The sequence below is a fragment of the Rattus rattus genome, chromosome 13 (genome assembly GCF_011064425.1).
Source record: "Rattus rattus isolate New Zealand chromosome 13, Rrattus_CSIRO_v1, whole genome shotgun sequence".
Taxonomy (NCBI): domain Eukaryota; kingdom Metazoa; phylum Chordata; class Mammalia; order Rodentia; family Muridae; genus Rattus; species Rattus rattus.
The window spans coordinates 21,038,379-21,051,473 of record NC_046166.1 but is presented as its reverse complement, the minus strand read 5'-3'; the positions used below and the strand labels follow the sequence as shown (position 1 = coordinate 21,051,473).

Sequence of the window (13,095 nt, the reverse complement as noted above, 5' to 3'; positions counted from 1 at the left end):
CCATGGTGGAGACAGGGTGGGCCATACTTTGTGTCTCTGAAGTATAGCTGCTTATGTGTTTACTGGTTGGTACTACGGAAATGGCCTCACATCACCCTTGAGCACATCTCTTCATACCTACACATCTTATTTCTCCACAGACTATATCCAGATATAGAATTTCTGGAAAGGAGAGGCACATGTATGTTTAAGGATGAATATTGAACATTCCTAGTAGCACAAATCAGAAACACTCCAGAACTCGAGCTAACATGTTGCCCAAATATTTCAGATGGTGGGGCATTTCATCTTCTCTATTTTTTGGTTTGAATGCTCATCTTTTAGGTCAACCGAAATATGTTGTCATTTGAAAACCTCCAAAATCTGAAACGCTTGTGGACAAGCACATTGAATGTACACCCAATCTGCATTGAGTGTTGTCCAATGCCTGGGAAGCTAATACCCTAGTGCGTATTCCTACATCGGTTCCCAAGTTTCCTCTTTGTCTTGTGCTTACCAGCACTTGTTCCATTTCCTTCCATGGAACACAGGGCACAGTGGAATTGTAATAATTGTTTGCACTGACACACAGTGAGCCTGAACCCCTCATGTTTGTTGGCTGTGTGTTTGTTGTAAACAGTTCTTCAGATATTTGGATCACTGTCCAGGATATCTATTGAAGTTTTGTTTTTCTTTGCTGAATTATATATATTTTAAACACTAATCATTTACTAATTATGTGGGCCAGCTATACTTTCTTATACTCTATGATTTACCTTTTTACACCGTAGTACATTTTGAGGCACAATTTTTCATTTCAATGCTGTTCAGATTAGATTATCTTTTTAATGATTTTTTTTTTGCTTCTATCATGTACAACCAACCTGCAATTCACTTTTTCACAGATAAAAGGTATATAGACATCTTTCGATTTATTATTGTGTCAAATTTCATTTTACTAAAAATTCACCATCTTAATAATTTTTACTGTTTTAAAATCATTTTAGTTAGCATAGGAAATAATGGTTTCCCTTATGACATTTCATACATTTGTGTATTTGACTTTGCTGATATCCAACCCCCTTGTCAGCTTCCCTTGTTCCCATGTCCCTCCTTCCTGCCAGGATGTGTATGTGCATGCAAGTGCTGTGCATGCATGCCTGTGCATGTGTGTGCAAAGGTCAGGATTCTTCTGCTGTCACTCTCCAGTTTCTGAGTCGGGTTCTCACTGATCTAGAGCGTTTTCTTTGAGATGGCTTGCGGGCCAGCAGATATCTGTCTATCTCCACTTCTGCAGCACTGGGACATCAGACACAACACTCCGCTTTGAGTTGAGTGCTAAGAAGCTGAACTCAGGTTTTCTGATTCTGTAGCAGGCATTTGAGCCACTGAACCATCTCCTCAGCCCCCTTCCCACTGTTACGCGTGTTTGTATTTGTTTCCCCTGGTTAGCGACAGGCGGCCTCTGTGCCAAGGATCAGTGTGAGGTGTAAATGTGAGCTCTTCTCATGCCTTTCCTGGACCTGTCCTGTACTGGGGAATGCGTGGTGACTTTATAATTTCATACCATACACACAGTTGCTTTTGAATGTGCGAGCCTTTGAGTTCTACTCCACAAGGGTGAAATGAAGAGGAATGAAGGAAGGGAGGCATTTCCGGAACTTAACTTTCAGAACACCACTGTGTGAGACTATGTGAGTTGTGCTCTCTCCCTTGTGCCTGCGGGAGCTGGTAAATGTGTGCAGAGGTTTCTGTGCAGAGCAAGTGAACGCACATGTGTGAAGTGTTCACAGAGAACAGGGCTTGATTGGCTTATCAGGAGCAGCACCAGATGCCTCAGCCCTGCCTGTGCTTCCTGCCTTCCCTTTATCATAGTCTCACTGTTCAGAGAAATAGTTACACAGGGAACTCGTGGTTCTTCAGCAAAACAGACCTTAATTACTGCAAAACGCTGGAAGTATTTATTTAGGGCCGGCTCTTAAAAAGTTAGGTCACCTCAGGAGACAATAGTGACATGGAGGTATTGGATAGAAGCCACTGCAAAGGGTCAGAGGATTTGACTGTTTGGGAAGTTGACAGGGCAAGGGTGAGCTCCTGGGAGAGGGTGTGGCCATCAGGTGGGCTGGGCCGACTGGAGAAACTGCTTCTGTCTCCCTGACTTCCGAGTTTCTGAATACTGTCATTAAGTCTATTTGGTTGGTTTTCTTAGCAGAAGGGATTATTTCCTGTTGTCTGTGTCATTTTTATCCTTTCACATCCTCTTGTCCTAGACTGTAATTCTCAGCTCAGGTATGTCTTGTCCCTTGAAGACAGTTGCAGTTTTTAATCCATTCTTTTCTTACACCTAGTTATCATGTTCCTGCAGTCTTTCAGCCACACTGTTTAGTCTCTGGTGTTTGTGAAGTATATGATAAACTCCAGAGAGTCCTCCTACCTATCTTACCAACTAAGTCACAAAGCATAATCTAACCCTAGGCTCTGAGTCTCCAGAGGGCGCCATACTTAATCTATTACACCCACTAAAATGCTTTGAGGCCTCACTGGACGAGGGTCAAAAGATAAACACCGCTCAAGTTCTACCTGCAAGTTCACGTCTTCATTCTACCAACATTTCTTCTCCCCTCCTGAAGATACAAAATGGAGGCAGTGAAGGGATCTTAGAAACTGCTGGAGACTGGAGTATAGAGAGATGGAAACACATTTCTAGTTTACGGTTTCCCCAGCAGTCTTTGTTGCTAGATAATTTCACTCACATACTTGCTTTGCCTAACTGGTTTTTGAAACGTTATTAACGCTTGCCAAATAGGTTCAATGAAACATCTCCATCCTGTTTATCCCTTATGGATGCCTTTTGCTGACTTAGCACAAAAACCTGCCTTCCAGACATGTAGTCTCTATAGTTTATATCAGAAACCACTCCAAAAGCATATCCCTATACTTTCACTGGTCTTTGACACTATTGGATCGTGCTACAGATGTTTAAATTGCTTCTATTTTGACACATCTGTCTGCCTCATTCTCTTTGGCAGGTAAGTCTCCCCCCACCCCCACTTTTGGTGTGGGAGTAGTTATCTCTGGAACTCAAGTTGCCTATAGGTAGTCATCAAGATGATGTCCTGTATTTTTCTCCATTTCTCCAGCTTTTGCCATACCTCACAGCTCCTTCTGCAAGGTGATAAGATACACCACAGCTGAGTGTAGGAAACTGATCTCATTAAGAAAAGCTCATAGATATACCTCAGTGTCCCTTAGTGATGCAACCTTTGACCATCTGGCTTCAGAGGAGCCACAATGTCATAACTGCGGGACATCAAGCACAAATTACTGAACTGCATGCGTGACATTCCAAACTCTGTGGCTAAGCCTCAGGTGATGGTTTACATCATATGTCATCATATCTAGGTCACACACATTCCATTAAGCAACTAGACTATGACCAGAAGCAAAATTATGTCACCACTGTGTGTGGCAGGGAGGGCAACTGGAAGCTTGTTCCCTGGTGGTCACTGTGTGCCCTTGGAGGAACCAGCAATGCTCCGTTCAACATGCAAACTTCCTGTATGTTAGTAACATCAGGCACTTTTCATAATTATCTCTATTTCTCCAATAATTATATACCTTACATTTGGTCAGACTTCTGAATGGGAGAAGATGAAACCGAGAGGGGCTAAAGCTACACAGGTTCTTTCTGGGATGTTCTAGTGCTCCTGCAAAGAATGCTGTGTACTGCTGTTCTTTTCTGGAAGACTCTGATCTTTCTCATCAATGACTCAATGCCAAGAACTTGCGACAAGGATCTTACTGTGCTTTCTATTAATGGTGAGAATAGAGCAGACCTTGGATTTCAAAACCTCCATTGTTGTAAATGGTGTACTTGAGTTACTAATATCCAGAAGTTGTGGTTGGGGTGTGTGTGTGTGTGTGTGTGTGTGTGTGTGTGTGTGTGTGTGTATGCTTGCACATGCGCTTTTAAGGATGGAGCCCAAAATGTTAGGCAAGCATTGAACTTATTATTCAGGAAGTAGTCTTATAGTTTCTTGTTGGGCTTTTGAACATGGGAGGTTACCTAGAAGCCAGTGCAGTCAGTGTTTATGATGGAAGCAAGAGTGAGTACCTCTGCCTTGAGGGATCCCATTAGGATCTGTGTAGAAGGGGGATTCTAAAGCATTGAAGAAATCACAAGCTTTGTCCTTAGACTTCTCTTGGTCAACACATGCTTTCTTACAATATTTCCTGTCACAACCATATGATCGACACCACTTCTTTATGAATGGGTGGGGAGTGCTGGGGGGACCAAAACAAAGAAACAAGTGGTGGATAAGAGTACACATATGGACTTGGCTGCAGGGTTTCACTCCAGCAATCGGCCATGTGGCCTTGGTCACATGACCTAACTTCTACACTTCTGTAACTTTTCTGTATGATGCAGGTAATGATTAAGAATCAAATATTTTAATAGATACAGAATAACTCAAAACTGTTGAAGTGCACAATAAATGTCAGGTAATATGTGTAAACATCAAGAGTGAATGAGAATGAGTAATGATAATTCTAGTCCTTTTACTATGAGAGAAATGTTGGGAATAATTTTAAGAGCTCTGGTCATGTTCACCTCTTTGTATTTGGAATTTGGGGCAGGTTCTAGAGCCTCTCAGGAAATATTGCCCTTAACTACAGGAGGAGTTGAAAGTGCATGGAGTAGTAGGAGACACTTCCAAAGAGTCCAGGTATCATTGGAGATGGAAGTAACTTCTAGAAAACAGTCACTCCTCATCCTATGCTACAGGTGGATTCACATATGAGAGTGTGAGGTACCCTAACAGTGGAGACACGTCCCTTTGCAAACACTGTTTTCTAACAGCCTCTCCTTTTATATATTTTTGGGGAAGCCCAGAGGCAGAAGTATAGCACAGATAGAAAAGAAGGGAGGCAGGTACCAGGAAAAGCATTGGAGGACGGCCCAGGGCACTGGTGATCTGAAGCAACCTGATTTGGGAAGTTCTGCCGTGGCCATAATGTCCTATAGCACTAAGGCAGCCCCATGTGTAGCCTAAAGTATCTAGGGCTACTGATCCTCAGAACACAAACCCTGAACTTATGAGAGTGGGAAATAGGGGTTGGAGGGAGGGAGAGAGAGAGAGAGAGAGAGAGAGAGAGAGAGAGAGAGAGAACACTAGTAGGATCTGCACAATAGGCTTGACCACACTCGACATTTCAAGAGGACTGCATCCTCTGTAAATCACTCAGGGTAGATCTGAACACCTGTTAGAAAAGTACATATTTGGGAAAGTTCACAAGCACAGCGAGTTAAAAAGCAAAATACTAGAGCTGAGGACCTGGAACAGACCCTGATCCTGCAACATTGGCATTGACTTTCCCCACTTGCTTGGCTACAAAAGGGGTTGATGGTAGAACCAGTTCTCCTTCCTTAAAACACTTTGAAGACTAAATAAAAGGTGAGATATAAACAGAAGCACAGTCTACCACCACACGAGGAGGTATCACAGTTGAGTTGGGTAGGAGTTTGTCTCTGAGCTCAAGGCCTAGAGCTCACGGCACACTTATCTTGGCCTATTTAGGACCCTATTGTGTTATCTGGTTCTCTGTGAACACACTTTGAGGCATTTAAAAAACATTTATTTTTATTTTATCTATATGAGTGTTTCCTGCATAAATGTATTTGCACCACACATGCATATCTGGTGCCCAAGAAGGCCAGGAGAGAGCGTTAGATCACCTGGGACTGCCATATGGGTTACAGGTGTTTGTCACACATGTGTGTACTGGGAACGAAACTTTTTGCTCCTTTGTAAGTATGTTCAACCCCCAAGTTATCTCTCCATCCCCTTAAGACTTCTTTCAGAGTAATAATCCCCTTTGTAGGATTGCTTTAAAGGCTCAATGAAGCAGATTACATTATTATTTGGTAATCTTTCATTTAATCCAAACACTATTTTCTAGACATAGTAAGGAGGTTGTAAAGCTGCACAGCCGATGGCAGTTTATATAGGACATACATCCCCTGACTCTAACAATTCTGAAGCCAGAGGCAGTAGCTGCATAGAGTTGTCCATTGTGATATGAAATCAGCTAGCTGGGTCTTTTCCAGCTGAGGATATAAAGGACGTCAGTGAGGGAGATGCCTGATTGCTAGGAGGTCATAAGGAATTGGATAGAAGGGCAAGATGGTTCTTATGGAATTTGCTGAGCCTGAGCCCACACAGCTGAGACCAGGTAAGCACACGGAAGTGGTGGGAACCAGGTGCTCTGCAAGTTCACAGCAAATAGCCCAGGAGGCATCCAAATGCTCATACTGTCTGTTTGTAGATTGGGTAGGAATTTTCCAGAAGGTGCTGTGGGAACAATTATCCTCCTGACTTCTTCCTGTGGAGCACTCTCTGCCCTTTGGCTTTTTAATAGAGGCCTGCTGGGGTTTCCAAGTCACTGAGTCTCTTGGGGTCTGTTGATCTCTTCCAGACAGAAGTCAGTTTTCTTGGGCCTGTTCTGGTCAAACTTTCACTCTAAAGAGATCTGAAAACCACACAATCCTGTGCAGTAGTTATTGACTGCACGTGCCAAGCAACTCAGTAAATTGAAATTTGAGTCCACAGCCATACCAGCTCTAGTTCAGGTCTCAATAAATACTTGTGGCTGGCAGCAATCACCTGGCCAATACAGAGGGCATTTCCGTCCTTGAAGGATGCCCTGTTTCATGGGCACTGCTATAGAAGGATCCAAACCCCATCATTACACAGAGAGGAGTGTGTGGGACACTTCCTTCTGCTCTCACCTCTACTGGTTGGGCCACACAACACCAAATCTTCACACTTGTAAATGTTTCAGCTGCTTCTCAGCTCTTCAGCAGCCAGTTGCTGGCCATGAGACCTCATGCAGTGACATCTCACATTCTTCTGCTACTTTCTCACCGAATTAAAATATGCAGGCCATTTTCCTGGTAGAAATCTATCCCATTAGCCTTACTGAATAAAAGAAATCTAACTAGGCATGGTGGCAAATGCCTTTAATACTAGCAAAGGCAGATATCTGTGAGTTCCAGGCTACCTGTGGCTATGTGGAGAGATGCTATCTCAAAAAACAAATCAACAAACAAAATAAAAAAAAGAAATCTGACATCTACTTCTGCCATCACAGAGCCTCATCAAGGACCTCAGATTGCTTTGTTTCTTTTACAATGTGTGAAAATTGCTAATCCCTGGTGACAGCCCTAAAGTGTCCTGAATTGGGAAGTGGAATAAAGCCACCTCTTTCATAATTCTTAGAGCCATGCATAGGGAAAAATCTAAAGTCTGTAAAGTCATTTCTCATACTATGTTGGGAAGTACCTGATTTTGGAGCATGGCATTGTCCTCAAGAACTCCCGAATGTCTTCCATGGGAATGGCTCTTACAAGCCTGGCAGTAGCCATGACTCCTCAAAGGTATCCAATGCCCTTGATCCCCAAGGGCTTCTCTGAAGGATCTACTACATTAACCTGTGTTTTTAGATGCAAGAGCGTGTGCTAAGAAAATAGAAACTACCCTCTTGCACAGCCCAGTCTGCTCGGCATGGCCTTCACCTTTGAGCTAACCTTCACTCCTGTGGCGTGCAAGGAGATTGCATTATGACCTGGGATTTACTACAAAATCATTTTATTGTGTTTGAGTGTCTTAGGAGATTAGATACTTAGTGCTAATATCTTGTGTAATGGGCTACGGTTGCAGAGGTTAGAAGGTTTGTAGGTACTTTGATTTATGCTCACTATGTCATCTAATTTTAGGGGGAAAATGCTCTTAGCTCGAGTTTTATTGTAATTTTCCAGAAGAACTTTCTTTTAAGGAATTCATATATATCATACCTATACCACTCACATGCTATCACATGCACACACCTGCTCATTCTGTTGAAGAAACTTCAAACTAAAGACAGTCTGTTAGTAAGTTTGGCTGTAATAAGAAAGTGTTTTTCACAGTCCTGCTTTTCCTCCAGCCATAGGTTTAATAAATCCTTGTTTCTGAAGGGAGATTTGCAGCGTCAGTGAAATGTTACTTTCTTAGGCAATCTAACATGGAGCCTTCAAACTTCTGTCATGGGTGGTTCTGGCAGAGACTGGTTGTTTGTGGCCTTCTTACAACTTATGGCTGCCTCCCAGATAATTTGTCCATGAAGCCAGAGATGTATAGATATAAAGTCAATAGAGACAGGGAAAGCAAGCAGCCTGTGTCTGCTGGGCCATTGTTTGACACAGACAATGCAGCTTCCGAACTGAGAAGCTCAGCTTAGTAACTGTGTGGCCATTGCTGCCAGCGTGCCACCAGAGAACGTATGGAAAGATGACTGACAGGTTGAGCCTTGTGTTGCTGTGACCAATACCTGAAAGAACAACTTAAAGGAGACAACACTCGCTCATCATCTTAGACGGTTCAAGCCCATTGTTGCTTGGCCCAATCCGCATAGGCAGAACATCCTGCTAACAGGAGCATGTGTCAGAAGATTGTGGTAGATAGGAAAGAGGAAGAGAATAAGCAAGTGGGGCAGTGCAAGCTGTAGTTCTAAGAACATCCCTCCAGTTACTTCCTCCCTCTAGGTCCTACCTCCCAAAAGTCTTACAACCTCCAAAAATAGTACCAGCATCCAGGAAACAAGCATTGGACAAACAGGAACTGGGGTCTGAGGGTCAGGGGGGCTTATATTTAAACAGTGGTAGATGTATGTGGTAATTACAAATCAATAACCTTTCTGGGAGGAACAGGAATAGAGCTTGTGTCTCTGGGAGAGAGGCCCTGGGTTTCTTTCCTTTTGCTTACTATTTCCTATCAGAATAGAGAGATCTATCAGCACTTTCCAAACCCCAAGCTTGACACAAACTCTCATGTAGGGCTTTGTGGGGTTGGACATAGGCCTGTATCTCCCTATTAGTGATGGGAAAAAGCAGGTAGGAGAAGTACCTGTGGGTTGACTTTGGTTGGGGAAGAATGGAGCTTTTCAAAGTCCTCCTCTCATTAAAGATCTATTTACAGAAATGGTTTTTATTTTACATTGTGCTCTGGGTGGTTGGGGCTTAATTCTTAACAAACTAAAAATTCACTAGCTATTGAAAGGGCTGTGAAAACCCGTTCTCACAAGAAAGGCTTCTGATTGTTTTCTTAATAATCAGAACTTGAGAAAGAGTAGCAAACTAAAGGTGGAAGAAGAGAAGCCAAGATTTTCTGCCCGCTGCAAGGCAAAATGAACATGAAAAGAACATAGCTCCTCCCTCCCAAATCATAGCCTATGAGATAATTCAGCAAACTTCCTTATTCTCTGTATGTTTACAATGTTGTCTATTCATTTCAAGAATTGCAATAGAAGTAGAGAGGGAACTTTGGAACACAAGTCAAATCCTATGAACTAGGAAATGAGGGTGAGAATTCAGAAGACATCTTAATTATAACTCTCTATATAAAGTGCTCTCTCTCTCTCTCTCTCTCTCTCTCTCTGTGTGTGTGTGTGTGTGTGTGTGTGTGTCTGTGTCTTTCTCTGTCTCTCTCTCTCTGTATATGTGTGTGTATATGTTAGAGCTTATCTTTTTGAATAGTAGATAGATGATATAGACATAGAGAGATGTAGATATATAAATATAAATAAGCACTAGCCTCTCAAAGGCCATGGATACATACATTGAAGATTAGTTGCAGTAGAATTCAGAAGACTTAGAACTGGTACCTGGTACTCAGTAGACTAGTCTCTTCTGGTCTTCTCCCTAATTTGCAGGACCTCCTAGACCAGGCTGACTCAACTTTAGCACCATTGATGCTTTGTGCTGGATAAATTTTTTTCAGTGCCAAACTGTTTTGTGCATAAATAGTAGCAACCCTGGCCTCTACCCCGAGAATAGAATTATCACTCATACCATGACAATTATATCAGTTACTTATATTGCTGTGAGCACAACATGTAACAGTAATACCACAAGAGAGAAAATATTTATTTGGTTCCATGTCCGAGAAACATTGGCAGTGGGAACGATAAATGAAGGCTCTTCCCATCATGGTGAACCAGAAAACACTGGCAAGGGAAGTGTGTGGGACAGACTAGTCACATCATCCTGGACCAAGAAGCGGAGAAAAGAGAACTCTATCCCTCCCTCTACTACCTCTCTTCTTTCTCCTTTCGTTCCATCTCATCCACTAGCCAAGGAGATAGTGTTACTCACATTCTGGGTAGGTTTTACCTTTCAGTTCTTTCTCTGTGCAAACCACTTTAACTCACAACAGGGGTGCTTTAATGTCCCATGTGATTCTGTTCAAGACCTACTGTTTTAGACCAAGTCAGATCACTTCCCAGACCACTGATAGACACTTACTGATAGACAGTGGTGGCCCTACAAGAACATCAAAGTTAAAGTTGGAAATGAAAACCCCCAGCACCACCCTCAGGACAACATACTAGACCTTCATAAGTGGTGGACAACCTGTGTTGACCCAAATGGGTCTCTAAGTGAAACTGTGTTTGAAATACAGTTCTTTTACTATCCGCTCCAGTTTGTTTCTCTGTTGCTATGACAAAACGTTGATCAAAAGCAACTTGAGGAAGAAAGGGTTTATTCCAGCTTATAACTCCCAAATCACAATGCATCTCTGAGAGAAGACAGGGCAGGAACTCATAGCTGGAACCTGAAGGCAGGAACTGAAGCAGGACCAAGGAGGAATGTTGCTTACTGGCTTGCTTAGTTTGGTTTCCTATACAATTCAGGGCAGGAACTCATAGCAGGAACCTGGAGGCAGGAACTGAAGCAGGACCAGGGAGGAATGTTACTGACTGGCTTGCTCAGTTTGGTTTCTTATACAATTCAGGACCACCTGCCAAGGGTGGTTCCACCCACAGAGGGTTCCCATATCCATCATTACCTAAGAGAATGCTCCCACAGACAAGCCCACAGACCAGCTTGATGGAGGTAATTCTTCGACTGAAGATCCTTCTCTCAGTATGATTCTAGTTTGTGTCACGTTGACAAACTATCCATTTGCTTTGTGTTTGTACAGTTACCAAATACCAGAGGTTTTGTTTGTTTTGTTTTGCTTTGCTTTGCTTTGATTCCCAAGGACCTCAAATACACATGGAACATTTTATTCTGATTTTCACCAAACTCTAATCATATAGAAAGGGGCTTTATGTAGTTTGTACGGACTTGACTGATATGACTTTTTCCCCTTTTCCCACAGGGATTCTCACACTGAAGAAAGCAGATGAACTTCTGAGCACAGGCATGCCAGGCAGTTTTCTCATCCGAGTCAGTGAAAAGATCAAGGGCTATGCCCTGTCCTACCTGTCTGAGGAAGGCTGCAAACATTTCCTCATAGATGCATCTGCCAACTCTTACAGCTTCCTGGGTGTAGACCAGCTGCAGCATGCTACCCTGGCAGATTTGGTGGAATATCACAAGGTGAATTCATTCGTATGCTTAATGTGCATTAGGAATTATTGTCCTATAGATATATAACAAAGAAAGGCATGGCTAGGGATGTAGCTCAAGGGTAAGCAACGGGGTGGTGGTAGTATGTAATTTCTGCTGATAATGAGGAGTCTTAATTGCAGTTCCTTTCTCATATCCTCCTGACATACTCAGAGATATCCCATTGGAGCTGATAACACTAGAGATGTACGTACTGATCATATCTGAGGATGGTCCTATGTTAGAGCTTGGACTCCAGTAGGACAGAGAAAACGGGAGGAAAACCTTTTAATCTTATCATAAGCCAATCTAGGCGTGCATGAAGCCAGGGTAGAGAAGTGATATCCCTTAAGGAGGTAGCATGGACATCTACCATACAGCTGTCTCATGACCCTGTGCTTTGATTGACAGGAGGAGCCTATAACGTCTCTGGGAAAGGAACTCCTGTTGTTCCCTTGTGGTCAACAAGACAAGCCACCCGACTACCTGGAGCTCTTCCAGTGACAACTCTCATCCAGATCAGCCTCTAGCCTCCAGCTGGGTTCTCCTCTGGACAGATACCTCCGAGATGGACATTTGTGTCTGATGCCAAAATCTCTGTGTGACAGAGCCAACAGTGAACAACGTCTGTGAGGTCTTCATTGGAACCTCTCTTCTGCATAACTGCCGGAGTTCAGTTTAAAGGGATATTACCTCTCTCTCATCCTCATTCTGAAAGGGAAAGGGGAAAGGTACCCATGTTAGCAACATCCTAATGTGAAGGTTAGGACCTAAAGGATATGACCATAATGATATAAGATAAAAGAGATGAGGGTACACTGAAATCTTTTTAGCAACTAAGATGTTATTTTAAAAGAACAAGTGAACAATTTTATGATCTACACACTCCCTTTTTGTTATTCACTGAAAGGTTTCAGTATTCTGTGTGTATGAGCTTACATCTTGGCTTTAGAATGCTGGGAAAAAATGTCCCCATGGAGGGGTAAGATTATCTTCAAAAGACCACCCTTTCTGTGTCTGTTGGAGTGAGGATATAGAAGACAGAAGAGCAAGGCCCAAGTGTAAATTGAAAGACAAGTTTTAAGACTTGGGATCCATATACCAAAAAACAACCAACCAAAACCCCAGTGAAAATAACCCTGAGTATGGTGATTTGAATATGCTTGGCCCATAGGGAGTGGTACTATTAGGAGGTGTGGCCTTGTTGAAGTAGGTGTGGTTTTTGTTGGAAGAAGTGTCACTGATTGGGTGGGCTTTGAGACCCTCCTTCTAGCTGCCTGAGAGATTCGGTCTTTCCTGGTTCCCCTTGGAACAAGATGCAGAATTCTCAGTTCCTCCTCTGCCATACCTGCCTGGAAGATTTGATGCTCCTGCTCTGATGATAATGTACTGAACCTCTGAATCTGTAAGCCAGCCCCAATTAAATGTTGTCCTTTATAAGAAGACTTGCTTGGTCATGTTGTCTCTTCACAGCATTGGGAACCCTAAGCCACTTGGTTAATCTTAGAGTTTGTTTCTTCATTCTGCTCTGCCTCCCTTCCCTCTATCTGAAAGTAAATATAAAAGATGCTGTGCATGGCCATGTACGGACAGATATGTTCGTGATATCAAGAGAAGACTAGAATAAGTGAGAAGTTTGGATACCACCTATTGAGGGTCAAATTGTATCCCACACCAAAAGTACA

General features: G+C 42.8%; 1 protein-coding gene across 1 annotated transcript in view; it reads left to right on the top strand.

Annotated features, from left to right (window-relative positions):
- Positions 1 to 12,855, top strand: part of Sh2d4a (SH2 domain containing 4A) — a 62,376-nt gene extending 49,521 nt beyond the window's left edge. Inside the window, exons 8-9 of the mRNA XM_032919072.1 lie at positions 11,181 to 11,401; positions 11,822 to 12,855. Of these exons, the coding sequence (XP_032774963.1) occupies positions 11,181 to 11,401; positions 11,822 to 11,914 (314 nt within the window). The 3' untranslated portion in view covers positions 11,915 to 12,855. The remainder of the gene's footprint in view (positions 1 to 11,180; positions 11,402 to 11,821) is intronic.
- The last annotated feature ends 240 nt before the right edge of the window (positions 12,856 to 13,095 follow it).